General features: G+C 44.1%; 1 protein-coding gene across 1 annotated transcript in view; it reads right to left on the reverse strand.

Annotated features, from left to right (window-relative positions):
* Positions 1-2,400: 2,400 nt before the first annotated feature.
* The window catches only part of LOC115082437 (VPS10 domain-containing receptor SorCS1-like), a gene marked incomplete at its 3' end in the record, with an annotated part of 92,866 nt that continues 67,966 nt past the window's right edge, over positions 2,401-27,300 (reverse strand). Inside the window, exons 5-8 of the mRNA XM_029586667.1 lie at positions 26,667-26,758; positions 16,632-16,739; positions 11,683-11,800; positions 2,401-2,531 (exon numbers count right to left, since the gene is read on the reverse strand). Of these exons, the coding sequence (XP_029442527.1) occupies positions 2,401-2,531; positions 11,683-11,800; positions 16,632-16,739; positions 26,667-26,758 (449 nt within the window). The remainder of the gene's footprint in view (positions 2,532-11,682; positions 11,801-16,631; positions 16,740-26,666; positions 26,759-27,300) is intronic.

A 27,300-nucleotide genomic window follows, 5' to 3' on the forward strand; every position in this document is an offset into this window, starting at 1 on the left:
AATCCCCGCGCGCCAGCGGGCCTGCTGCGCGCCGGGCCGCGACCTGGGGGCGGGTACGGAGGGCGCGGCCACGCCCCCGGGCCGTAGCCACGCCCCATACCCGCCCCCAAAACGCTGCCGACACGCCCCCGGAACGCCGCGACGACCGGGCCCACCCCCCGACACGCCCCCCTCCGAGAACCCCGGGACTTACGCGAGTCCCGGGGCTCTGCGCGCGCCGGGAGGCCTATGTAAAATAGGCTTCCCGGCGCGCAGGGCCCTGCTCGCCTAAATCCGCCCGGTTTTGGGCGGATTTAGGCGAGCAGGGCTCTGAAAATCTACCCCTATAGGCGCAACATAAACATTTGTCTATAGCAGGACCATGCTTATTTATTTATGTATTTATTTATTTACTTTTATATACCGGTGTTCGATTTTACATTATGGAATTCAATGCCCCCTGACCTACGCCAAGAACACTGGACCCAGACCTTTAAGAAAAAAACTAAAAACCTGGCTATTCTCACAAACCTTTTCATAACTTCGTCTCTGCTACCCTGTTTCCCCGAAAATAAGACATCCCCCGAAAATAAGACCTAGTAGAGGTTTTGCTGAATTGCTAAATATAAGACCTCCCCCGAAAGTAAGACCTAGCAAAGTTTTTATTTGGGAGCATGCCCGTCGCACAGAACACCAGAGCATGCAGCTGTGATTTTTTGACCCTGCAGGATTCACAGTTATCACAAACCAGCATAACCAGACAACTATTCAGAATATAATAAATGTTCATTTTTTTGTTCAAAAATATATGTGAATTCTTCTTCATGGAAAAATAAGACATCCCCTGAAAATAAGGCCTAGTGCATCTTTGGTAGCAAAAATTAATATAAGACACTGTCTTATTTTCGGGGAAACACGGTACGCTATGCCTCTGCTACCCCTCGCCTTTTATTATAGTGCTTAACCCTTCCCACTTCAACTAAGGATGCCATCCTATGATTATGGTCTACCCACAACCTTCCCTTCACACCCACCCTCCCCCCGCTTATTGTCCCCCTCTAACCCCTATCCATAATCCGCTAGCTTATTTATTCCTTAAGTATACACCTCTAATTGTAAATACTTTGCTTCTGTCACTTGACTCTTCTTTGCTATTCCTTATACACCCAAGTTCCAGTTCTCCCTCGTTCCATGTAATTTCTAATTCCTTTTCCAAAAGTTAACTGTTTCTCCTGTTCAATGTGAACCGATGTGATATTCCTATGGATGTCGGTATAGAAAAGTTTTAAATAAAGAAATAGAATAAACAAATAAACAGAATAAATAAATACATAGAATAAGTGGGCTTTTGAAACCTCTACACTATATGCCACTGAATTATCAATACTCATGTAAGTGTACTTTTATATGTGTACATGACTTTTGAAAATTGTAACGATAATATGCTGCCTTTATGCCTGTTAATATCTGGCCCCACAAAAGAGCCTATTATTTAATTGTTGCTTTGATCCCTGTTCCATTGCTCCAAGTTATTTTATCCCTGTTAAATGTAAAAGCATTCTTACATGCTAGTTATTGTTATACTGTAAACTGAAGTGATATGCAATTTTCTACATGAATATCGGTATATAAAAGTGTTAAATAAATAAATAAACAAACAAACAAATAACTCCTTTGGAAATTCCCCTGTATAAACTGAGTGCCAAAGTCACACACAGAGGGCTTAACACTGTGTTAATGTCATTGACACTTTTATACAGAGAAAGCAAGCTGCCCCCTGTAAAAGTCAGTCACTGACTACACTACACACACTGCAAGATAAAATCAATCTCTCTCTGCTTTCCTGATGTAGAAGTGCAGTCTTACCCTGCTGATTTCCATTTCATTATTCATATATATATTAATTTATAATTTATATTAATTTATATTAAGCGTTTAGGTCATAATCATCTGACAGAAGTAGCTCAGTTGACATTTACAGTAGGTAATGTTGCTTTAAGTGATTTGAAAACGTATCAACAAGGAAATGGGCTGAAAGCAAAAATAATTTTGCATCAAATGCCTAAAATCTACCCGGTAACAGTAACTTTCAGGCACTGACAAAGCAAGCTAGGTATCAGCAGGCAACCTGGAGGTGAATGCCTCTGCATCCTTGGAATATGAAGTCGCTTTTCTATCCATGACACAAAGGTCAACACATCCTGTGATGAAGACTCCTTTTCCAAATGTTTTTAATTAGGAAAAATGTCCTTATAGTAGGTTTATAGTACATTAAGAATAAGCTTGTCAGGATACAGTAAGTTTTACTGATCAACTGTGTGACCCCATTTATACTATTAAAAGTCTCATGTCTGCGTTGTTCAGAAAATCTGACTGATAACATATGGGGGGAAAGCACATCATATTATTTGTATTACTCACCACTCAAAGTCTGCTTCTGTGCACACGCACGGCTCGGACGCCATGGCTCCTGCATATTTTCCCTGCATGCATTTCTTTTCTAATCTGCGTTTTTGGTACGTCCTTTTGGCTCCCATGATGCAGGCTTCTCCCTGAAACAGAAGACAAAGAATACTTGTAAGGATATCAAATATGAATCATTTTACTCTTGCTTTATTTTTTTAAGCCAGAGGTAACTTCATTCTAGTTCAGGTTCCACAATAAAAACTTGGCATCTCTCAGTTCTTGGCTTCCTACTTTTTGAAAATAATCTGCTTTGGTATTTGTTGACAATTACATCGTATAGGCTGGTTAGTCTCATCTCAGGGGTGAGTAAATTAAAGAAATCACTGGCTGGCCAGCATCATTTTCAAAATAGGACCTGGGGTTCTCTCCCCCTAGCTTGATAGTACCCTGGTAGAGAATTCATCATGCTAGGGTGAGAGAACATTGTAGAAATCTCATCTTTGTGAGACTTTCCTCACTCAAAATCACATCAAATCTTCACTGATGTGTAGTGTGCTGTTCATACGTTTCACTGTGCATGTAAAACTGGCCCCCAAAATCCTAGACCAACACGAAAATCTCACCTCAAGATAAATAGCTTGCCTTCCTATAGTCGTATAAACAGTTGACTACCATGGGTGCTACTCCAGAGGCGCTCTCTTTCTCTCCAAATTCCATTTAACACCAAGAAAAGACCTCTCCCCTAAAGCACTTTGATGAATGACCCTGGTATATGGTAACTTTAAAACAAGCACATGGGTGCTCAAGCGAACATATGCAGGAATTTTAGATCATGTGCACATTTATATGCATAAGATTTAAAATACACTAAAAGATGAATTTTAAAAGCCCATCACGTACCAGAGCTGGGAGATACAAGCACAATTTGGGCCGGCGCGCACCGAGTGCATTTTATAAGCCACCCATAGGCATGCGTATCTGCTACTGCATGCACAAGTGGAAAGGTATTAAAAGAGGCAGGGCATCGACATGGTCTGGGCAGAGCAGGGAATGGGCATGTCGGGGGAAGGCCAAGGGATGTGCGCACGTGCCAGGATCCCCTGAGGCGTAACTTTACTACTGCTATGGATGGCGTGTAAGTAATAAAAGAAAAAAATCTAGGCTAGCCAGTGGGGTTTTAAGGGTCGGAGATAACAGGGGGGAAGGGTGGCTGTTAAATTAGGGGATTTGAAAGACCTCTCTCTTAACTGGGAGAACTGGGAAAGAACTGGGAAAATGGCGAATGGCTTTGGTGCATGTCCCTTATAAAATTCCACTTATGTGGTCGAAGCGGCATTTGTGCGTACATGCGCCCATGCATTTAAAATTGTGTGCCTTGTACTCACATCCAGGTCTGTTTTTTAACACGAGTTGAAATATGCGTGCATGTTATAAAACGGACATGCCCGCACGCCTATTTAAAAGTTAACATCTAAGGGGTTAATTTTCAAAAGGGTTTACATGTACAAATGTAACTACTATTGTAGCAATTTTCAAAAGCCATTTACTAGCATAAAGTGCACTTACTGGGTAAATCCAATGGACAATTCAATGGTGTACCTTGTAGCAATTTTCAAAAGCTCACTTATACAGGTAAAGTCCATTTATATGTGTAAAACCCATTTTTAGGCAAGTAAATGCTTTTCAAACTCAGGCCCCTAGTGCGCATATGTGTGCTCCTAATTTTAAGCCATTACTCAAGCAAATGCACCTCACGCACCTTTCTTAAGAAATTGTCGGCTTTAACGCGCGCACGTAAGCGGATTTTAAAACATGCTCGCGTGAAGGGCATTGCCAGTTTGCCCGGTTTATCTCAAGGTCATTCAGGCTCTGCAGCCTGCACTCCCCCTCCAGCTGACCCAACCCCCCCCCCCCCGCCCCCCCAGCTCACCCTGGCAGGTTAGGCCTAAACAGCAATATCCGTTGACTTACACCTCATCAAGAGCAGCAGTAATGATTCGCGACTGACAGGCTACCACGCGAAAATACAGAGATACGTGCACAACTGTTGACCCCCGCCCCCAACTCTGCCCCTTTTCCGCCCTCTTTTTTTTTTTTTTTTAAATTACTCGTGCAAGCGTATATTTGCGCGTGACTTCCGGCTTCTAAAATGCGTGTTGCTCGCGCGCAGCCCAGATAGTGGTTTATATGGGCTTTTCAGCACGAGCAGTGCTTTAGAAATCTGGACCCCGGTCTCCCGTGAACCCAATAATAATAATATCTTCTGATCTGAGTTTTAATGCTAAAGTTGTGAGCTGGAAAAGCCCATTTGCCCTCCTTGTGCTCAGCTCATCTGGTGCGAAGCTGGTGTGTTCATCTGGAGCATTGCACTAAACCCTCCTTCTTTTTCCAAGTGCTGAGTCAACAAGAACACAACGTCTGTGATACGGTATGAAAGGAAATAGACGTGCATCACAAATCAGAATCAGAAAAGTTGATTTAAGACCATATTTAAAGGCAAATTAAATCAAATTATTTTAAATGGTGTTTCTCTATTAGTCCCAACACCCATGAGAGTGAGAGATTATTTCACTGAAGATTCCAGTAACTCACAAACTTTAGTACGTGGTATTGTAGTTTTAAACTGAGTGCCAAATAAAGACCACCAAGCCAACAGAACATAAGACCAAACGTCCCCACACCAGCTCTAAAGATTTCTTTTGTTTTATGATCCTTATAAAAATGAAAAAAGCAGAGGTTGAGGTCCATGCAGTGAAAAAGTATTTTGAAAAGATAAATATGCAAAGCCGGGCATGCTGAAACACTGTCAGAATACCAGATAAGGGATGTCTTTAATCTATCCCCGACTGAAGTTGTTTTATGTAATGTGGCTGTAGCCTCAAGCAATTGACGGCCTAGAATCAAAAACGTGACAAGCTCTGCTTAGATGAACCGTGCGCGGCTCACGGTAGAGTGCGCAATCAGTGGGGACAAGAAGTATGAAAGCAAAAGGTAAGAAAAGCAGCAAAGCAGAGTCTCGTGAAGACGAGGTGGTTACCTTCTGCAGTGCGCTGAGTGCTAACGTATCGTCACACCTCATACTAAACTACCCAGGGAAAATGTGTCCGACGATGTCACATGGGAGCCGAGCCCGATAACGCTGGACACACCCTGTCCAATGCTTGAACATCATAAAAATTCTAGTGGTGTGCAGGGACAAAGTTTTATTCAGATCATTTCCTTCATTTCAATCTTTTCTTATTTTTGTCATTTTTTTTAGAAATTAATTTCCATTTAGTTTTATTATAAATGTGTAACCATTTTCACCTATATTACTGCCCACTAATCATTATAATAGGCACTCCCAGTAAAACCATTTTTATGTGATAAAGCTGTACTTAAGCGCATAGGGGCAGATTTTAAAAGCCTATGCGCGTAAATCCAGGTGGATTTACGCGCGCCGGGCCTATTTTCAAAAGCCCGTGACACGCGTAAGTCCCGGGGCTTGAAAAAATGGGCTGGGCGGTCCGGGGGCATGGCCAGAGGCCTCTGCTAGGCTGCTGGGCAAGGTAAGGGTTGGTTTTTTTTGGGCTGGGGCAGGACAGGTAGAGGAAGGGAGGGGAAGGTGGGGGGGAGGGAATGGGGAAAACCAACTGGTCTCCCCGAGGGCTCAGCGCAAGCAAGTTGCACCAGTGTGCACCCCCTTGCATGCGCCGACCCCTGATTTTATAACATGCGCGTGGCTGCGCGTGCATGTTATAAAATCGGGCGTACATTTGTGTGCACCGGGTAGCACGCACAAATGTAGGCCACGCGTGTAGGTTCTAAAATCTGCCCCACTAAGTCTACTCTATGAGGCAATTTTCAAAGACATTTATACGCATAAAATATTGTTTTATGTGCATAAATAGCTCAGAAAATTTGTCAGTGTGCGTGCAAAAAGTATGCATGTATCTTATTTTAATGTGTGGTTTTGTGCATGCAAAACAAAGTGGGCATTCTGGGGATGGAGATGGGGCAAAATTCAGATTTGCGTGCAGACTTTTTATTTTACAATTATGGGGGAAATTTTCAAAAGGAATTACACACTTAAAACTAGGGGTGTGCATTCGTTTTCGCCGTATTGGCAATCCGCAACTTATACTGCACTGTTCATAGTATTCGTGGGGAAGCGAAATGTATAGCGATTCCCCACGAATACACGAATATTCTCCGAATTATACGGCCACCTAAATAAAAATTTAAACAAACCCCCCACCCTCCTGAACCCCCCCAAGACTTACCAAAACTCCCTGGTGGTCCAGCGGGGGGTCCAGCAGCCATCCCCTGCACTCTCACACCCTCAGTGCTGGTTTCATCATGGCGCCGATAGCCTGTGTCACAGGGGCTACCGGTGCCATTGGTCAGCCCCTGTCACATAGTCACTGGCGCCATCTTGTGCTCCTACCATGTGACAGGGGCTGACCAATGGCACCGGTAGCCCCTGTGACATAGTATGGGCAAAGGCTATCGGCGCCATTTTGAGTCCTGGCATCGGACGGCCGGAGTGCAGGAGGTCACTCTGGGACCCCCGTTGGACCCCCAGGGACTTTTGGCCAGCTTGGGCGGGCCTCCTGACCCCCACAAGACTTGCCAAAAGTCCAACGGGGGTCTGGGAGTGACCTCCTGCACGCCGGCCGTCTGATGCCAGGACTCAAAATGGCGCCGATAGCCTTTGCCCATACTATGTCACAGGAGCTACCGGTGCCATTGGTCAGCCCCTGTCACATGGTAGGAGCACAAGATGGTGCCAGTGACCATGTGACAGGGGCTGACCAATGGCACCTCATCCCTTGACTCCAGGAAAGCAGATCCCCAACGAACTACTCTCAGGGTCCCTCCAAGAATCCACTCCAACCAACCAAAAGAACAAACGCTTACTTTTTCAGTGCAGAGAAAAAAACAGCAATTTGACCTTTCCCCTTCTGAAGCCCAGCGAGCCAAAGCCCTTACTGCCTCTTCCTTGTTCCTCTTCTTGATGTGTCCCTCAAATGATTCAAGGAAGTCACTTATTTGGAATGAATGAAGAGAGTTTCCCAATATCGAGGGGTGATGTCCATCACTCTACAAACAGTACCACCACGTCTACTGGTAGAAATTTCCACATTTTTACCTCTGATGAAGGCCTAGTAAGCTTTACAAAAAAATTTCAAGGACCAAAAATAAAAAGGAATATTTTGAACTTCCAAGCCCACTAAGGGCCCATGTTCTTGGGTACATCTTTAAAAAAAAAAGTTGCACCCTCTTTAAAATGTGCCGCAACCAACAAATTCCTATTTTCTTCAGCACCAATATGGCTACTAGAACTCTAATCTGGTAGTTAACACCAGGGCTGGCTTTGGAGACCTGGCACCCTGGGTGAAAATTGTCAATGGCACCTTCCTCCAGACTCTCTCCCCACCCCCTTCCTCCGTGCATTCTCTCTTTCCCTTCCCTCTCTCTCCAGACATTCTCTTTCCTTCTTCTTCTCCCTTCAGGTATTCTCTCTCCCCCTCTCTTCCTCCAGGCATTCTTTTCCTTCTCCATCTCTTAATATGTTCTCTCCCAGTTATCCCCTTTTCCCACTCCATCCTGGATTCTTCTATCTCTGGCTGTATGCCCACATCCCAATTCTTACCTCCTTCTTCTGACCCCTCATGCTATACTACCCTATCCCACGTTCCACGTGTAAATGGACAGTTACCAGCACTGAAGCATCAATGAATGGTGCTACTGCTCACAAGCTATAAATTGGGCTAATTCAACTACTTTTGTGTCTGTTACTAGGGATGTGAATCGTTTTCCATATCGTCTTAACGATAGAAATCGTGTGGCAGGGCAAGAAAATCGTCTTAGGCACGATTTTTTAGTTAAAAAATCGTTAAAAATTGTTTTTTTCCGATTAGTGCGCACTAACGGGAGTTAGTGCGCACTAACTGGGAGTTAGTGCGCACTAACTGAAAATGATACAATTTGACACTTTTCAGGTCAGTTAAGGTCAGTTTAGGAATGAATATGTATTCCTATTGGCTGCCCTCTTATTTATTCATGTTACCAAGTTTCCTACTGACAGTATATGGGGGATGGGAAATGGAAACAGTTGGTAGCTTGACAAAACAAGTAATGTGATCAGTCAATGTGACTAGAACTTGTGCCCTAACCCTGATACCAGGGGTATTGTGATCTTCCTGCACACAGTGCCCTATCCCTATTAATACCAGGAGTGTTGTGATCTTCCTGCACACAGTGCCCTATTCCTGATACTGGGGGTGTTGTGATCTTCCTGCACACAGTGCCCTATTCCTGATACCGGGGGTGTTGTGATCTTCTTGCACACATCCCGGTATCAGGGATAGGGCACTGCATGCAGGAAGATCACAACACTCCTGGTATTAATAGGGATAGGGCACTGCATGCAGGAAGATCACAACACTCCTGGTATTAATAGGGATAGGGCACTGCATGCAGGAAGATCACAACACCCCTGGTATCAGGGATAGGGCACTGTGTGCAGGAAGATCACAATACCCCGGAGGAGTGAGGGTCAGGCAGCTCCCCCCTGTCTGTGAAGCCAGCCTCTCACTAGTAATGCAGGGAGGGAGCTGTCTCAGACTTCACCATCCTCCCCCCCCCCCCCTCACCCACACACCATTCACTAGCTGGGACATGGGGGAAGTCAGGAGTGAGGGTCAGGCAGCTCCCCCCTGTCTGTGAAGCCAGCCTCTCACTAGTAATGCAGGGAGGGAGCTGTCTCAGACTTCACCATCCTCCCCCCCCCCCTCACCCACACACCATTCACTAGCTGGGACATGGGGGAAGTCAGGAGTGAGGGTCAGGCAGCTCCCCCCTGTCTGTGAAGCCAGCCTCTCACTAGTAATGCAGGGAGGGAGCTGTCTCAGACTTCACCATCCTCCCCCCCCCCCCTCACCCACACACCATTCACTAGCTGGGACATGGGGGAAGTCAGGAGTGAGGGTCAGGCAGCTCCCCCCTGTCTGTGAAGCCAGCCTCTCACTAGTAATGCAGGGAGGGAGCTGTCTCAGACTTCACCATCCTCCCCCCCCCCTCACCCACACACCATTCACTAGCTGGGACATGGGGGAAGTCAGGAGTGAGGGTCAGGCAGCTCCCCCCTGTCTGTGAAGCCAGCCTCTCACTAGTAATGCAGGGAGGGAGCTGTCTCAGACTGGTATCAGGGTTAGGGCACTGTGTGCAGGAAGATCACAACACTCCTGGTATTAATAGGGATAGGGCACTGTAAGAGATGACTGTAGTAGATTGAATAAAGATCTGATGTTTCTGCTCTCCTCACACCAAACAAAAACAACACACAAGCAGAGAAGCCCTTCTTACAAAGCTGAGCTAGTGAGTTAAGTAGGAGGAAAAGTAAATATACTTGTGCCAGTGTGGCTACTTAAAAAATACACTTACCAACAATCAATTACATATATTTGAACTGTGTACAGTTCCAGCCAGGACCACCTTTCTAAAATGCACAGTGATTGGCAAATTCAACATGCACTAGCATTTCAGGTGCCTGCTAACAAAAATAATAAACAAACAAGTTCTAGTCACGTGAGTGCTGATCATTACATTACTTTTTTTGTCAAGCTTCCAACTGTTTCCATTTCACATCCCCCCAACCATTACCTCAGTATTAGCCTTGGTAACATCAATAGATAAGAGCACAGCCAGCCAATAGGAATACATACATACATATTCATTCCTAAGTGACCTTTACTGACCTGGGAAGTGTGAACACTTTGTTTCATTTTCTGTTGGTGTTCGTTAGTTTCCAGTTCCATTTCCCATCCCCCCAACCATCACCTCAGTGGTAACCTTGGTAACATCAATAGATAAGAGGGCAGCCAGCCAATAGGAACACATATTCATTCCTAACTGACCTTCAGTGACCTGGAAAGTGTTTATTTGTATCATTTTCAGTTAGTGCGCACTAAATCGAGTTAGTGCGCACTAACACGATTTAACGATTTTTAACGATAAATCGTTAGAATTTCTATTGTATCGTGTTCTATAACGATTTAAGACGATATAAACATTATCGGACGATAAATTTAATCGTTGAAAAACGATTCACATCCCTATCTGTTACCATATGTCCAATATCTGCACACGTATTTTTCTGTGTATTTACCATAAACATGGTGACTATGAGAACCACTAACCCAATAGAATCTTCTATAATTTTGTTGGAATCATTCAGTGTTTCAATAATAATTTTAAAATCAAAATGGAAAATAAGTAGAAAAATCATTATTTACAAACCCATTGCACGTCATCTCAATGATGGACAAGAAGAACTGATTCTGTAGTGGCAGGACAGTACAGAGGAGACTAATGGCAGATGAGGGAGAGAATGATGGCATGCACGGAGTATGATGGCATTAGCAAGAAGAAAGGAAAGCCCACATCAAGATATATGAATTAACGTTATTCAGAGTTCATTTCTATTCTGGTATCTGTGCTAGGGGTGTGTATTCGTTTTGAACTTAAATGGAAAACGCAACTTTTTTTTTTTTTTTAACTTAAAAAAAAGATGAGGCTTAAACGATCGGATTTCCAACTTATTCAACATAGCTATGTTGAATACGTTGGAAATCGCGATTGTTGATCTAAATAAAAATTTAAACCCCTCACCCTCCTTAATCCCCCCCCCCCAAGACTTACCAAAGCTGGCCAAAAGTTCCGTGAGGGTCCGGGAGCGGACGCGTGGGGAATCACGTGACGTCAGCGCCACGTCAGAGTGACGCGGCGTCACGTGATTCCCCTCAGGTTCACTCCCGGACCCCTCGTTGGGCCCAAAAGGAACTTTTGGCCAGCTTGGGGGGGCCTCCTGACTTTTGGCCAGCTTGGGGGGGTCAGGAGGCCCCCCCAAGCTGGCCAAAAGTTCCTTTTGGGCCCAACGAGGGGTCCGGGAGCGAACCCGAGGGGAATCACGTGACGCCGCGTCACTCCGACGTGACGCCGACGTCACGTGCTCCTTGCAAAGGAGTTCAGGAATGGCGTCCTGACCCCGCTGGACCACCAGGGAGTTTTGGTAAGTCTTGGGGGGGGGGGGATTAAGGCGGGTGAGGGGTTTAAATTTTTATTTGCACATATGGACATAGACTCAACTTATGGAATTCTCCATATGTCCATATTGACCGCAAATGGGACCCCCTTTCGACTTATGGACTTATGAACTTAAACTTTTGGTCTGCACATCCCTAATCTGTGCATTTCGGATGCTTGGTTTCTGTAAAATGGTGCCTGTCCGGAGCTATTTCTTTCGTGCCTTACCTGATTGTGGAGCTGCCATGGACGATAGTCTTCCTGAGCACATCTTCTGTCAAAAATGGATTTATAATCCACTTTTACCAGCTGCCACTCTGAGCGATGACTGAAGTGTCCAAAAACTCTGTAAAAGGACATGTAAAGTAAGAGTATTTGCGAAAGCAAGGTAAGTCGTGTTCTTTAGGAAGGATTCATACATGGGAAGGGCAGTTTTGAAAAACCATATGTGGTTTTCAGTTCTGCAAGCAAATGTTCAAAGGCACACGCCGCACGGCATTTCCCTTTGAAAACCTGGGCGCTATGCCCATGGTGGGTACTTTTGTACCGGTGCCCTTTGCCCCTGCACAGGAGCAGGCTCCAATACATTCACCAGAGAGTTTGCATGGTGATTGGAAAATGCAAACACTACACATACGTTCCTTTCTCTAACATAATTCTGCCCTCTCTTTTATGCGGGTGGCAGTACGTGCATTGTTTCACTGTTCACATCCGCTCACCCACTCACGTACTGGGAGTGGGGGAGTTTTCAAACCACGTTTTTTGTGAAGGCAATAAGTGAACATGTTTATATATTGCATGTAAAATCTTTGGAGTATTACCCCCTTCTGTAAATGAAGGATGCTCGGCCTAGTTAGAGCAATAGTTCCCAAACAAGCTTTAAAGGTGGGACACAGTATGTACCCATTAGTTGTATGAAAAACAGAACAGAGCAGTTTAAGGATTTTTTAAAGCTGAATGGGGAAAAGTGTGTTTCTCCTTCCTTTTCTGAATCAGTCATCAGTACCTTGTGTCCTTTTATTTTGATTGCAATTAACTTTTTTATGGTCTCCCTATATCCATTTTTTCTAGATCACAGTACATCCAGAATGCTAGCAACTGACTTACCCCTAGATTCATCAGAATGAGTTATTAACAACAAAAAGGGGTGTGTTTAGGGAAACTTTAGAATTACCACACCACGCAGTAACTTACCACATCACATGGTAAACTTAGTGCACACTGCAATAATCCCTATTTTTCACTGAGAGAGAGAGAGAGAGAACCTATTTATAAGGTCCTCATAGTAGTCAAGTATTATAGGAGGGCCATCTCATAGGTTGAGGTGAGGTAGTAGTGGTGGTTTAGGGGCCAGGTTTGCATGCAGAGTAAGATGTACGAACAACACAGTATACCTTGGTGAATATTTGACATTATTTGGAGTGAGGAAAGTCTCACAAAGATGAAATTTCTACTATGTTCTCTCACCCTAGCTTGAAGGACTCTATAATAGGGTACAATAAGCTAGGGTGAGATAACATAGTTCAAAATGTCATCTTTGGGGCCGATGCAGTACAGTGCTTTCAGCCGAGCGCACTGTATAACCCGCACTTAAACACGGGTTAAATAGGTGCTAATCCACCCCTAATGCAATGGGGGATTAGCGTCTATTTAACCCGTGTCAGATGCGGAATGAATGTAATAGCGCTCATCACATGCAAATGCATGTGAATGAGCCTATTACTCATTCACCCCGCATGCAAAAAGATAAATGTGCATCTCAGATGCACATTTATCACTCAGCTACTAATGCCTGTCTGGAGCAGGCGTTAATAGCTGAGTGCAGTTAAAAGAAGTACAGAAAAGCAGAAAAAAATGCTTTTCTGTACTTCTTTTTAAAAGTAAAAAAATAAATAAATAACTCGGCATGCTGCCGAGTTATGAAGACCGACACCAGTAAACTCAGCGTCGGTTTTTATAACTGGCCATCTGCCAGTAATGAAAATGGTCACCGATAAACTTGGCATCCATTTTCATTACTGGCAGATAGGCAGGTTATGAAAACCAAGGCTGAGTTTACCATCATTGGTCTTCAGAACCAGCAGCCGCAACCCCATAATTTACATATTGCATGGTGCCCCCCTTGTGGGCGCCATGCATGCATTAAGAAAGTGGGTGCAGAAAAGTCAGTGCCCGCTTTCCGCGAATATTATTGCATCGGCTCCTTTGTGAGACTTTCCTTACTCCAAATGATGTCAAATCTTCACCTCGACCTATTAGATGGCCCTCCTATAGAGATATAAATAGATGCATACAGTGAGGCCCTCCCTAGAGGTGCTCTCTCTCTCCCCACTCCAAGCCCAGAAATAGCCAAAATGCAATTCTAAAATTATTGCAAATTGTGTTAAGGCCATTTCGAGCATATCGCACAGCCTAATGCCACGAAAAAAAGGTGTAGTTATTTTCAGCATTAAAACCATGCGATAACATGTGTTATGCTATGCACAGTGCAATATTGCCCTCATTTAACTAAATTCTGCCTAAATTTCTCCCTGATCTCCCCCCCCAAAAAAAAAATTGCATTTGTGCCATGCGTTATTGTTCATAATGCATTTTGATAAATGACCCTATTGGTTAATTCAGTACAAAGTTAGTTACTCAGCAACTAACTTGGTACCCAAAGATGTGATCACAATTTTCCAAAACCATGAGAATGTCAACGACTCCTCTTTTCTTTCAGGATCGAGTACAGAACCGTATTTCCCAATTCCAGTTAAACGCTTCACCGCTGCCCCACCATTTGGCACTGTTGCAGTGCTAGTAGAAGGACTATTGTATCTCTCTTGCTAGTGAAGATTAGGCACCTCCTAGAATAGTAAGAATTCATTTCAGAGGAGTAAAAGGTGCATCGAGACACTCTGGCCAATGGGGCTTGCTTTCAAGTAGGTCCAAGTATTTTAGGAGATGCCCGGGTACTTGATGGTGCAAGAATCAGAATATGGTCCGGGGGGGGATTCATGATTGTGTAAGGGGCAGAGATTTATGAGCTAGGTTAGGATAATGATGGTGCTACAGTGGGGGTGTGGGGGAGGGGTTGAAGATAGCTCCGATGGAGAGGAGAGGAATTGGTGTGCGAGGGCCAAACAGTGGGAAGGGAGTTCCAATTTGATGGAGGGTGAATTCCATCCTGCTAACAGGGTTTTTCTCTTTGGGCCAGTGGGCATAAGAGGGTTTTCAGAAGCAAGTGTGGACACTTTGGGGCGGATTTTCAGAGCCCTGCTCGCCTAAATCCGCCCAAAACCGGGCGGATTTAGGCGAGCAGGGCCCTGCGCGCCGGTGAGCCTATTTTACATAGGCTCACCGGCGCGCGCAGAGCCCCGGGACTCGCGTAAGTCCCGGGGTTCTCCGAGGGGGGCGTGTCGGGGGCGTGTCGGGGGGCGGGCCCGAACCGCGCGGCGTTTAGGGGGCGTGCCGGGAGCGTTTCGGGGGCAGACCCGGAGGCGTGGTTACGGCCCGGGGAGGCCCGGGGGCATGGCTGCGCCCTCCGGACCCGCCCCCAGGTCGCGTCCCGGCGCGCAGGAGGCCCGCTGACGCGCGGGGATTTACGCCTCCCTCCGGGAGGCGTAAATCCCCCGACAAAGGTAAGGGGGGGGCTTAGACAGGGCCGGGTGGGTGGGTTAGGTAGGGGAAGGGAGGGGAAGGTGAGGGGAGGGCAAAAGGAAGTTCCCTCCGAGGCCGCTCCGATTTCGGAGCGGCCTTGGAGGGAATGGGGTAGGCTGCGCAGCTCGGCGCGCGCCGGCTATACAAAATCGATAGCCTTGCGCGCGCCGATCCAGGTTTTTAGCAGATACGCGCGGCTCCGCGCGTATCTACTAAAATCCAGCGTACTTTTGTTTGCGCCTGGAGCGCAAACAAAAGTAGGCCTATTCGCGCTCCTTTTAAAATCCGCCCCTTTATTTCTTTCTATTAGCCTCCATGCTAATATTGTGCACACACTACTGAAAGTGAATTTTAGCATGATCTTGGTAAAAATGTATTGCATCACTCATTGTGGCCATTTATTGTGTACATTACAGTGGCACATATTACAAAATATTTAGTGCAAGTTTTATTGCATAGGCTTTTTATATATACTAAATCACAAAAATGTCCCTAAGAATATAAGAACATAAGATTTGCCATACTGGGTCAGACTGAGGGTCCATCAAGCCCAAATATTCATTAACTAGCTATCTTTTGAGTTAGCTGGCTAAATAGCATAAATAGCATAGTTCTTTGCTTCAACGGCAGGGGAGAAAGTCTGATACTTCACTTTCAATGCATATCCAGCATAACTTTCTGCTTCAACAGCAGGGGGAATGAAGAAAAGTGGATCTATATACAGACAACAGCCAACAAGGACTGAATTACATAGTCTGGGTAAACAAATAAGCATGGGTGTAGCTTGTTTATTGCGGCGGTTACTATCCCTAACTAATTAAGCTAGATATTTCACTTAGATGCAGTTCCAATGTAGATGCTTTCTACATTAATGGTGGGGGTGGAAGGGAAATAGAACCAAAAGGTTACCAAGAGCCAAGACTAACAGAAGTATGAGAAAAAAAACAAAACAGTGCAAAGCTTACTGGGCAGACTGGATGGGCCATCTGGTCTTCTTCTGCCGTCATTTCTATGTTTCTATGTAAATGCTTCTGAATATGGATCTCTTAATTACTATATATTATAAAATGTTCTTTTCCCACCACTCAATCAATAGCCAGATCCAGTAGGCATTAACTGACTGTAGAAGCCCAGTAATTCTTGTCATAATCTGGTGGTTTAAATATATATATACTTAGACTCTCTTTTCTTAAATACTTTTTTGTAGTTCTGTTTTCTAAGAGCAACCATTCCTTAGGCACACAGATGTCCTGGATAGAGGATGCATGGCCAGCCTGAAGGGGGTTGTGCTGGGGGCAATAACAGTAACAGAATTCATAAAGAAACGGAATAGGGGCACAGGATCCCTAATTGTGAAGAAGTAAATGAGAAGTCAAAGATCAACTGGCGGTCTACTAAAACAGGAAGTCATGACATCTAATTTTTAATGAAAAAGCTTATTGCTGTCAGCATTACAGCTTAACCAGCAAGTAGTATTGAGAGCAGTCAATTGTGAAAAGCCTTTACATTGTTTATTTTTCTATAACAGGTCCACTTACGTCATGATGAGAGTTTCTTCTCCAGGTTCACCCAACACGCCATCAACAAAAAGTGGGCTGGAGGTAAAACTATATTTGTTCCATGATCTCCCTTCATCGAAACTTAACCTATTGCCAAAATTAAATAAAATAAAAAGCAAAACACAGGAATGTCTTTTACTTCATGAGTGGAGATGTAGAACAATTACAAATACAATTGCAGTCACATTTTGAGGATGAATCTGACTGACTGGTGAGCCATTCTGGTCTGTGAGAAAACTGGATTAGTTGTAGGTTGTGATGCCACCCACATAAGAACCGTCTAAGGACATAGATAATGTGAGTTCCCCAGACCATGCAGGACTCTTCTTCAGATATGAAGGAAAGGACCTATGTGGTCTCTAAAACTCATGTACTACAAAGTGTAAAGAATAATAATAATATGAGTTTCAGCGTGTATGTGGTGCCCTGCTGAGGACACCTTATGGTAATTATACTACACAAAAATAAACAATATAAAAATCAATGCAAAATAAATCTCCTCTTTGGATTATTCGTATGTTGCTCCAATAAAAGCCATCACAATCTACAAAGAATCCAGTTCATTGAAGTCACAGAATTATTTGTCTTAAAAGAGTTAATGCAATATCATTAGCAGCAGAGGGCTATAAATCTCACCCTGGAGAAGTAGATAATGTGGAAAGGAGACAGAAAGAGAGCTTAAGCTGATCATGTATATAACTTCTCTTTGACGCCCTGTTTGGGGCTGTTGGGATGCTGGAAGGATGCCACTGTGTTGGTTTCAGCTGAGGATAAAATCCTTATTACTCACTGTTTGCATGCAGCCAGACACATCATTGCATTATTATGGAAAAGCATGCCAAGTATTTCTCAGTGGCAGTTGCAATTAACAGATATAACATTAATAAAGAAATTACTTGTTCAGTGTGAGAGAAGTCGGATGAATATGAGCGTATCTGGGCAACATTTTGGATCTATAAACACTGATAGATTTATGTCTTTATGCTTTTAAGTCCCAGGTTAGGGAAATTGTTATTGTTGTATCATATTGTGTGATTCTGTGGGATCTGATCTTATATATCTTTTCGATGTTCTGTTGTATGGGAACTCTACCATCTTATATGTGCAGTGGATGTGGTATTATTGTGTGTCTTGCTTGCTAAATAAAAAGTTTCAAAACAAACGAATGGTGACATCTAAAATTTTGAAATACAGAATGAATAAGATATAGAATTATATATTAATTCATATTTTGTTTCCAATAGAAAGGTAGGAGTATACATGGCAGTAATGCGTATTTTATCTTCATTTTATTTTATTGTTGTTTTTGTATGATTTTACATTTTTTAATATTTGTTTAATTCTCAGTGTGCACTTGAGTTAGTGAGCACTAATCTGAATAAGTGCACACTAAAAATGAAAAAAAAAATCTCATAGGGAATTTCTTTTACTATAATTTCATTTCAAATGAAGGCACATCCCTAATAGAAAGTGATAAATGTAAGGAATAAGCTACTTTTTTCTGGGTTAAAATAGCGAGAAACAGAGTTGCTGCTTGACCTTTACTCAATGATTTCAATCTGGCACTGGCCTTCGCACTCATATAATGTCCTATATCAGAAGCCAGTTGTATTAAAGAGGTATTTTCCAAAATCTGGTTAGTGAGACCCCTTTAACAGATTTCTCAACATATTAACATAATAAATGTTGGCAAATAAAGACTAGAAAAGTTCATCCAGTATGCCCAGCAAGGTGCTGGTGCTCCATGCAGGTTACCCTAAGTGTAAGGAGGTCCCATCCAAGTCAGAAAAGCATATATATTTACATATCTACAATTCATTTTCAGCATGTTTTAATAATTAGGTTATCATGGAAACCAGACATGTTTTGGCTTATTTGAGGACTATATTTAGGAACCACTGACTGAGAGGCCAAAGAGTAAAATAATGATACTGAATAGGCTAGCAGTCTCCCAAGTTAATTTTTAGATACTGTTATGTTCCGCGGCCGTGGACGGCCACAGCCGCGGTCTCCTACCTGACCCGCGACCCGTCGCGGCAGCATCGGGGGAAGTGCCAGTGGCCCGGTGCCCGTCGGTCCCATGCATCAGCGGGGCCCTCTGCGCTGGACGCCAGGCTGGGAGCTGTCCCTGCTCCTCCCTCGCGGCGTTGGGCAGCCTTTCCTCCACGGCTGAAATCCAAGATGGCCACCGCCATCTTAGGTGCGAGGCCGCGCCTCCTTCCTAGATTTAAAGGGACCTCGCCCCTTTAATTGACTACAGCTGTTTCCTATGCACAGAATCAGAGGAAGTATAAAAGGAGGCTTCCTCTGCTCATTCTTTGACTTGGCATATGGTGCAGTGCCTAAGTTGAAGAGACCTTGATCCTAAGGGTGTGGGTTCAAGTCCCACTGTTGGCGCTTCCAAGAATTATTTCTAAGTTTGTGGGTCCCAGCTCACACTTCCTTAAACTTAAGAACACTTGTTTGCAAGCTTGGGGGTTCAAGCTCCCCCTTCAAGAATTCCTACAACATCTGTAGGACCAGTGGATCCAGAATTTTCTCACTGCCTAGTTCAACTGCTGCTGCTCACTCTTGTTGATTTGGTTCTGTCCTTGACCGTTTGTCCACCACTTCTGGTTCCGGCTGGATACATGGCCTGGTAGGATGACGATTGGGCACTGCTATGAACCTTCCGTTGTTGGTCAGGTCTGCTTGCTTCAGTGAGTCTTCTTGTGCTTTGGATTCTTGCTTCCTGGTTCATCTCTTGTCTCAGTGATTCCTTGGTTCCTGACTTTCGACTGTGTTAATGGCGGTAACCCCTGACTAATTAACCCAATTCATTGGTTAATTAGTCAGCTGGTAAGTGATGACCCTCTGGCACTTGACCTTGGACTTCTGCTGGACCACCATCTCCAAGGGCCCACCTAAGTCCCAGCGGTCTGGGTCCCTACAGGCTCCTCGTGGGGGGGACCGTGGGCTTCCAGTGGTGAAGACACAGTTGGCTTCCTCGACCTCATGACTCAACTCTGCCTCCACGGTCACCTCAGTCTCCAGTGCCAAGTGTCAGCCGGTCACATCTTCTGTTCTGCCTCGCCACCTGACGGGAGAACCTAAGGATCCACCTCCTAAGGTATACCACCCTCCCGTCAGCCCAAGGGTTCACAAGCCTGAGCATAACAGATACCATACAAGGGTTTCCATAGTGGAACAAGGAAGAACATGTTTTTTAACCAGATTTACAACATAGATGGAAAATGCATTGCAGAGGAGGCACAAATAGTATGAAAGTAGTGAGGTTGGGTTATGGAGAACTTTCATGCTTAAAATTCAAGGCTGCTTATTATACATCTTGGTAAAAGAGCAAGACCAGCTGGAGAATAAGTTGTTGACCCACTAGCTTATATTGTCTGGTGGCCCCTGCTGGTGTCATCTGGCTACAAAATATTCCACCATAATGATCATGACAATGCTCTTTAAGATCAACATACACATTTCAAAAATGATTAATGTGCTTCATTATATTGTAGATCATAATATTGCAACTTTCCTGGCTGAAATATCCTTAATCAATGCTTGGACTTACAAATTGCACAGTCAGGTTTCCTTGGGGAGTTACATTAAACAATAGTATTCCATGCTTTTCTTTTAAAGATTAGGCCTCCCAGAGGAAGGGATTTCATATTTGTTTTCATATAATGGATGAAGGTGTGTAAGTACTGCCTTTGAACCTGCTTCACTTTTTTTCATGGCCTTGCATTGCTTTCTAGGGATGTGTATTCATTTGAAACAAATGGGAAAAATGCAATGACTGAGTTCAGTTTTGTTTCATTCATGGACACCCAAAACAAATGGAAGGGCCCCATGAATGAAATGAAAATTTTCAACTCATTTATTTATGTTGCCTATTCAAGTCTATGGCCTATTGAAGTCTATGAATGTGTACTGCTGAGCAAAAAAAGCAACTGGTAACTATAGCAACTTACTCTTGCTTGTGAGGCCTCACAGCCTTGTTAGAGCTGAGGCAGGACAAGTTGGCAAGGAAATCACACAGAGGACAATCATAATGCAGCATCCTTTTAGCTAGCCTTAGTTGCTATCTAGATAATTGACCCTGAACTACTCCCAATATAAATTTTGTGCATGTGCCAGAATGTCCGATAGTTTTGCTTCTGCGGCGGTAAATATATTTGCAAATAAATAAATAAATAAAGTTTTTTAATTTCTAGCAGTTGGTAGAGAAGAAAGACAGAGATAGAGGCACTGTTACTATTTTTTTTTTATTTTTCTCTTCACTGAGGAAGGATCAGGGTAAGAGAAAGTGAGGCAGTGCAGGGCGGGGGCAGGACTGAGGCCTCCGGCACAGCGGCCATGCTAGGGGATCGCGCACCGGCACTCGGCCGATGCACGCAACCTATGCCTGCCCGGAGGCAGGCGCAACTTATTTAACAAAGGTAAGGGGGGGTTAGATAGGGCTGGGGGGGGGCGGCTTAGGTAGAGGAAGGAAGGAGAAGGTGGGGGAGGTGGAAAGAAAGTTCCCTCCGAGGCTGCACTGATTTTGGAGCAGCCTTAGAGGGACCGGGGAAAGCCATCGGGGCTCCCCTAGGGCTCGGCGCTCGCAAGGTGCACAAGTGTGTACCCCCTTGCGCGTGCCAACCCTGGATTTTATATGTGCGTGGCTGCGAGCGCATTTTATAAAATCGGGCATAGATTTGTGCGCACCGGGTTGCGCGCACAAATCTACGCCCGCGTGTAGGTCTTAAAATTCGGCCCTGTATATGTATCTGTATGTGTGTGTGTGCGTGTGTGTGTGTGTGTGATAGACAGTTCTCCACACCGTACAGTTGCGGTATCACTAAATAAATTCATTTATAATATCCGAAACCTAGTAGGCAGTGGGCTTGGCATCCTTGGTAGGGACAGAAGAATTAGTCTTGAACCAGCCTAGCCATGTAACATCAATAAAAAGGAAGACCTGCTCTAAATTGAAACAGTAATTCTTTAGGTGCAGAATGGCAGGAGAGGAAAGTAGCTCAAGGTTATCCCCATTCTGTATATCCAGTGCCATAACAGCATGCAGCTGCAACTGACTAAGGCAGAGGGGAGTGGTCTGCATTTCACCAGCAATATCTGAAACCGTGCGATTGCTTTGCATGCTTCTCTCTCCCTGATGGCACACTGGTGGAACTTGGTTTAGGCAGGGGCAGGCAGCAGCCTGTGCTGCATATCCAGATGATGGATATCCCGTATACCTCATGCATTATACGTCAGCCATAAGAAAAATGATTGAGAGTTTGCTGTTAGACTGGATATGGATAGGCAGGAGCCTTCAGGTAGGCTTCTTTGTGAAAGACAGTGTAAAAAAAATATGCTAAAGGGAATAGAAGATGGGGGCTTTCAGGGTATCCACTGCTTTGAAAATTTGCTGTACCTGGGACTGGTGCCAAGAACAATAGGGAATCTATTCCCGAAGAAAGGTGCAGAAAAATAATGAGGCATTTCCATCAAAGCTTAAAGCGTGGGCTGCTTCTCCGTGAGAAGAATTCAGGATGCCTCATAAGTATCTGATTTGAGATGTTGGCACCCGCTGGAACTCCATCTGTCTGACGCTGCAGAGGTTAATGGAGCAGCAGGCACCCCTTCATGATCCCTCTCTGGAAACAGAGATAAGTGAGGATCACCCCCCTGGGGCATCATAACTGAGCAGTGATGAGGCAGCTGATAGAAATCTCGAAGCACTTCAACGATGCCATGGAAGATCTGTGTGACAGAATGACCTCCCTGGGACGGCCATGCCTTCAGTAAATATCCTGGAGAGAAAGAAAGCATTTCCATGAAGAAGAGGGAATGGAAGCAGAGTTGCCACAGTTAGTGGCCTCCTTGCTGACCCTTCTTCTTTGCCCTGGCCATCCATTGCTTTGCACATTTGTTGCACCACTCTTCCGGTACCTCATGCCCCTCCTGGTGCCTTGAGCTTTTGATGCCATTCTTCTTTACTTCTCAGCCCTCAAGATACACCTTGGGGGGGGGGGGGGGGGTTCAGTAACTCTTCTTGCTGCATTACTCTGTTTCTACCATTTCTATTTTTAATCTCCAGCATCACTGCCGCTCCAAGCCAGTTTTAATACCTTCAAGGTGATATTTAAAAACCTGACATGTGCATTAATTATATGTTGGGCTCGCTAAAGAGCATTTGATGCCTCAAGTCAGTAGCCTCCAAGCAAAGAGCAATTTGAAGCCTGAAGAGCCAGTTCCTTTGTCTCATGATGCCATTTGGAAATCCCATCAGGACTCCTCCAGGGATTTCCTCCAGCTTCTTCCTGCCTAGGGTTTTCTACTAATTTGGTTAGGGTCGTTTGCCCCTCGTTTGGAGTCTTGGGGTGTTCTTGTCACTCTAAGGGGCTGTTTAGTGCCTCTCATGATGCTTTGGGGGTCTTCATGCCACTCTTTCATTTGCTTTGCCCCTGCTCCAGGGGGATTTCCACCTCTTTTAGCACTGTGATTCCCCTTCATGGTTCTTTGAGTTATTAATGCCACATCTGGTGCCACTTTGCTCCTCTCATAAAGCCTTGGGGGTTTATGTCACTATTGTTGATGCCCCTGTGCCCCACATTTGTTGTCTTGGGGTGATCGGGCCACTCTTGCTTCTGTTTTGCTCATCTGTTGGTACCTTGGAGAACTCCTGCCACTGCTATTAAGTTTTGCCCCACTGCAGGTTCTTGGGCTCTTCGTGCCACTTTTGGTGCCATGTTGACATAATCTTGATATGGTGACATGCTTTCACCCTTCTGATGATTAGAAAACCCCAGTATGGAAGCTCAACACAACTTTTTTTGCTTCCCACAAATGTGTCTTCCATTTGAAACGAACCTATCGAATGACTATGATCCTACAAAATGAATGAACAAACCTATTGCTTTCAAGTGTTGCCATACATCTACGTATGTTCCACTCGAAGAAACTGATGGAAGTCAAAAGTAATGAAACATGGCTGGGCAATCTAGAATACCTATTTATTTATTTATTTTCATTTGAATGGTTGATAGCTTTCTCTTGCCTAACTTATTTACCGCACTTTTGTTTGTTTAGCTCTGCCAGTTGACATTTTAATTTAAATGTGCCTGCATTCTTTCCGAAGAGCACAACTGTACCCCCTCACCCTACCAAATTGCAATAAATATTGTAGCCTTATTAAAACAGGCATCTCAACCTGCCTTAATGGCCAGCTAATTTCCAATGCTTTTCCCCTTAGTGTGTGTCCATTAATAAAATATATTGCTACAGCAAACCCAAAGGGAGAAAATAATTGTTTTTTAACCTTTCATTTTATTTTATTTAGATCTTGGCAAGTGCAAAAAAGATCAGTATGCCCTCGATAACATTTGGCCAGTCCCACACTGAGCCTGGAAGGTTCAGAAGAAAATCCTGACTTATGACAAAATGTTTATTTTCTCTTTGTATGAATCTATGGCATTACATATTAGCACCATCTATCCCGGAGGAAGCATTTCAGCCAAACCATTTGAGTCTTCCTAGCTGAAAAACTTTTCAAGAAGTTCAATGACCTCCAGATAATAGCACAGGCGACCACAGAGGACATTGCAGGTGATTTTTGTGAATTTTTATTTGCAGGTTTTTAAATTTCTCTTAGAAAAGCAATTAGGACTACTCTTACAAAGGCTAATCATTTTTTATATAGAAAATAAGAATGGAATGCTTATTAGCATCTCTATTTATCTTGACAATTTGATTCCCTCAACTCCTCCAGGACAGAGGACAAATTACCTTCTGACCATAGCAGCTTGTGGAATTGTATGTGTTTTCTAAAATGTTTCCCAAATTGATTTTCAGAGGGCCATGTCTGTGGAAATCGATTTTGGGACATGAGTTTCTATTCAGTATTTTTCTGATACTGCTGTTATTTCCTTCTTTTAAAAAGATTTCATTTAAAAAATGGTATCCAGGGGTAGTCTGAGAGTTTTCATTCCTATATGATTATGGCACTGCTAGTTTGCAGTCACTCAAATACAGCCATTAATAGATTGGCCATATATATATATATTCTCAGCCACTTAAGAGATGACATTAGCCTCACCTTTGTCAAAGCCAATTGGATCACTCCATCACCCTAAGTGAGATATGAAGGCATTGTGCTTAATTTTTTTGATGGGGAAAGGAGTTAAAATTGGAAATATTTTCAACGGCATGTGCCTTTCATACTCCTCCGATCAATGTGTTCATGAATATTTTCAAAGCCTTGTTATCCTGACAGAAATGTTGTACTTTAATGACTGTTCACCCTTGCATCAGCTTTCACATTACAGGGAGACCTCTTTGACCAGCTTGCTCAGGTGATAAGTGCTGTTCACGTCCATGTGGAAGGTCGTCTTTTAGATCCCCCAATTCAGGACTTCTGCTCCTCTAGTTGGCCGGGGCTGGGGATGTTCACAGGCCCCCTGATGAGTGCAGGGATTTAATGTCATTGCTTAATAGGGACACCTGATGGCTCCAGAAGGAGCCCTGGTATTTGGCAGCCTAGATTCATCACTGCGGTGACCAGACTAGGGATGTTGGGGGCAGGGATATAAATAATAGGGGGAGAATCCTCAGATAGTGGAGAATGAAGGGGATGGTGCCAGATCCCAGCACTAATTCTGACTGAGCTGGACGTGGAAAGGAGCAGGAGGAAACTTTTGTATAAACAAAAAAAAACCAGAAGAGCCATTTTGAGATACTCTTACCAATGTAAAAAGTGTTTTTACTTCAACATGCAAATTGTTTGTGGATTTGTATTTTGATGTTTTATTTTTGTCCACCACATTGGACACTGGTTCACTTGGGAATGCAGTTAGCATAATAAATAAAATTAATTTGTGATAAAAAAAAAATATAAGAGGTGTGCAAGCCAAAAAATATTGTTTTGTTTTGTATCACTGAAGGGAGGTTCTCATCGGAATTCCATTTCATTGAGGGCTTTTTTGATTTGTTTTTCTTGTTTTGGCAAGTAGTATGCACTATTTCTGAAGCACACACACTGGGCCGGATTTTAAAAGGGTTACGCGCATAAGGTACACGCATAACCCTTTTAAAATCCCCCGGCGTGTGCCGAGCCTATTTTGCAAAAGCTCGGCGGCGCGCGCAAGCCCCGGGACGCGCGTAAGCCCCGGGGCTCGCAAAAAGGGGAGGTTGGGGGCGTGGCCAGGGGCGTGGTTTTGGATCGGGGGTGTGTCCGGGGGCATGTTTGGGGGCGTGTGGGTGGTCCGGGGGTGTGGCCGAGTGCCCCGACACAGCGGCCTGTGTCAGGACCTTCCGTGCCGGCATGCGTAAGTTACTACTGTCCGGAGGCAGTAGTAACTTTTTGGATAAAGGTAGGGGGGTCTAGTAGGGCCGGGGGGGGGGGGGGTTAGGTAGGGGAAGGGAGGGGAAGATGCGGGGGGTATGGAGGGAACGGGCAGCGCGCGCAGGGCTTGGCGCGCACAAGTTGCACAAATGTGCACCCCCTTGCGCGCGCCGACCCCGGATTTTATAAGATACAAGCGGCTACGTGCGTATCTTATCAAATCCAGCATACTTTTGTTTGCACCTGATGCGCGAACAAAAGTACGTGAGCGCGTACTTTTTTAAGATCTACCTCACTATTTGCAAATAGTGCACACTAAAAACAAAAGAAAAAAATCCCAAATTTTGTGATTTTTACTGTCATTTCGTTTTAGAAACAACATGAAATGATATAGACTATGTCATTGACCTTGTCTACTTCATTTCAAACAAAAGTACAGCCCTACAAAATATAACTGTGCCCTTGCTTGTTGCTATATACATGCATTGATTTACTCAGCAACTGGCCATCTCATCTAAAACGTCCTTATAGTTCTGCGATAGTGGATCAAAGTTCATACATTTCTAACAGATAACTTTGGCATCGGTGAAGTGTAGTCAGGCAGAAGGTCAAATCTCCTTATAAAGGGTGCTCTTAATTACAGTTTCCTCTGGGAACAACACTGTTTAAGAGATTACAACTGTTGTTTCTGTCATTACCATAAATGCCTAATGGGCAGAGAGGTGTGCTTCATGGCCACCAGGACACCACCTTGATCCAGGTACAAAACACTATGCTCTTCTTCAAAGATCTGGAAGAAAACACACACACACACATATGCATCTCTGATTTTTCAATTGACTGTAAAGTTATCGCAGCCATGTTGTTCATAAGAAAAACTGGATTCTTTGTATGTTGTGATACCTTGTACTGGATCAAGATAAGAATGGTCTAAAAATGAGCTTACAAGACCAAATAGGTCCTTTCTTCGGATGACATCTGGAGAAAAGTCCTAGGTGATCTCAAAAGCTCATCTATTGGATGACTCTGACATTGGTCTAACAAAAGGAATCATAATAATCAGTTTAATAAAACACAATAAAGAAGTCTACGTTAGAAGTAATACAAGGGCAGGAAGGACATTTTCTTACTCCGACTGTGTGACAGTTCACAGTTTGACTTTGCATTTTTGTCTGCCAAGTCCCTGTGACTTCCCAGTTAGCAGGAAAAGTTGCTTCTTGAAATCAAATATTTTAGGACCATTATCCCCTAGCACAAGTGACCCATTAACCAGCATAATCAGCACGCCAGTTAAAACTTTCCATGATTCCCTGGAGAGGAAACGCTGCTGTA

Source organism: Rhinatrema bivittatum, unplaced genomic scaffold (assembly GCF_901001135.1).
Source record: "Rhinatrema bivittatum unplaced genomic scaffold, aRhiBiv1.1, whole genome shotgun sequence".
NCBI lineage: Eukaryota > Metazoa > Chordata > Amphibia > Gymnophiona > Rhinatrematidae > Rhinatrema > Rhinatrema bivittatum.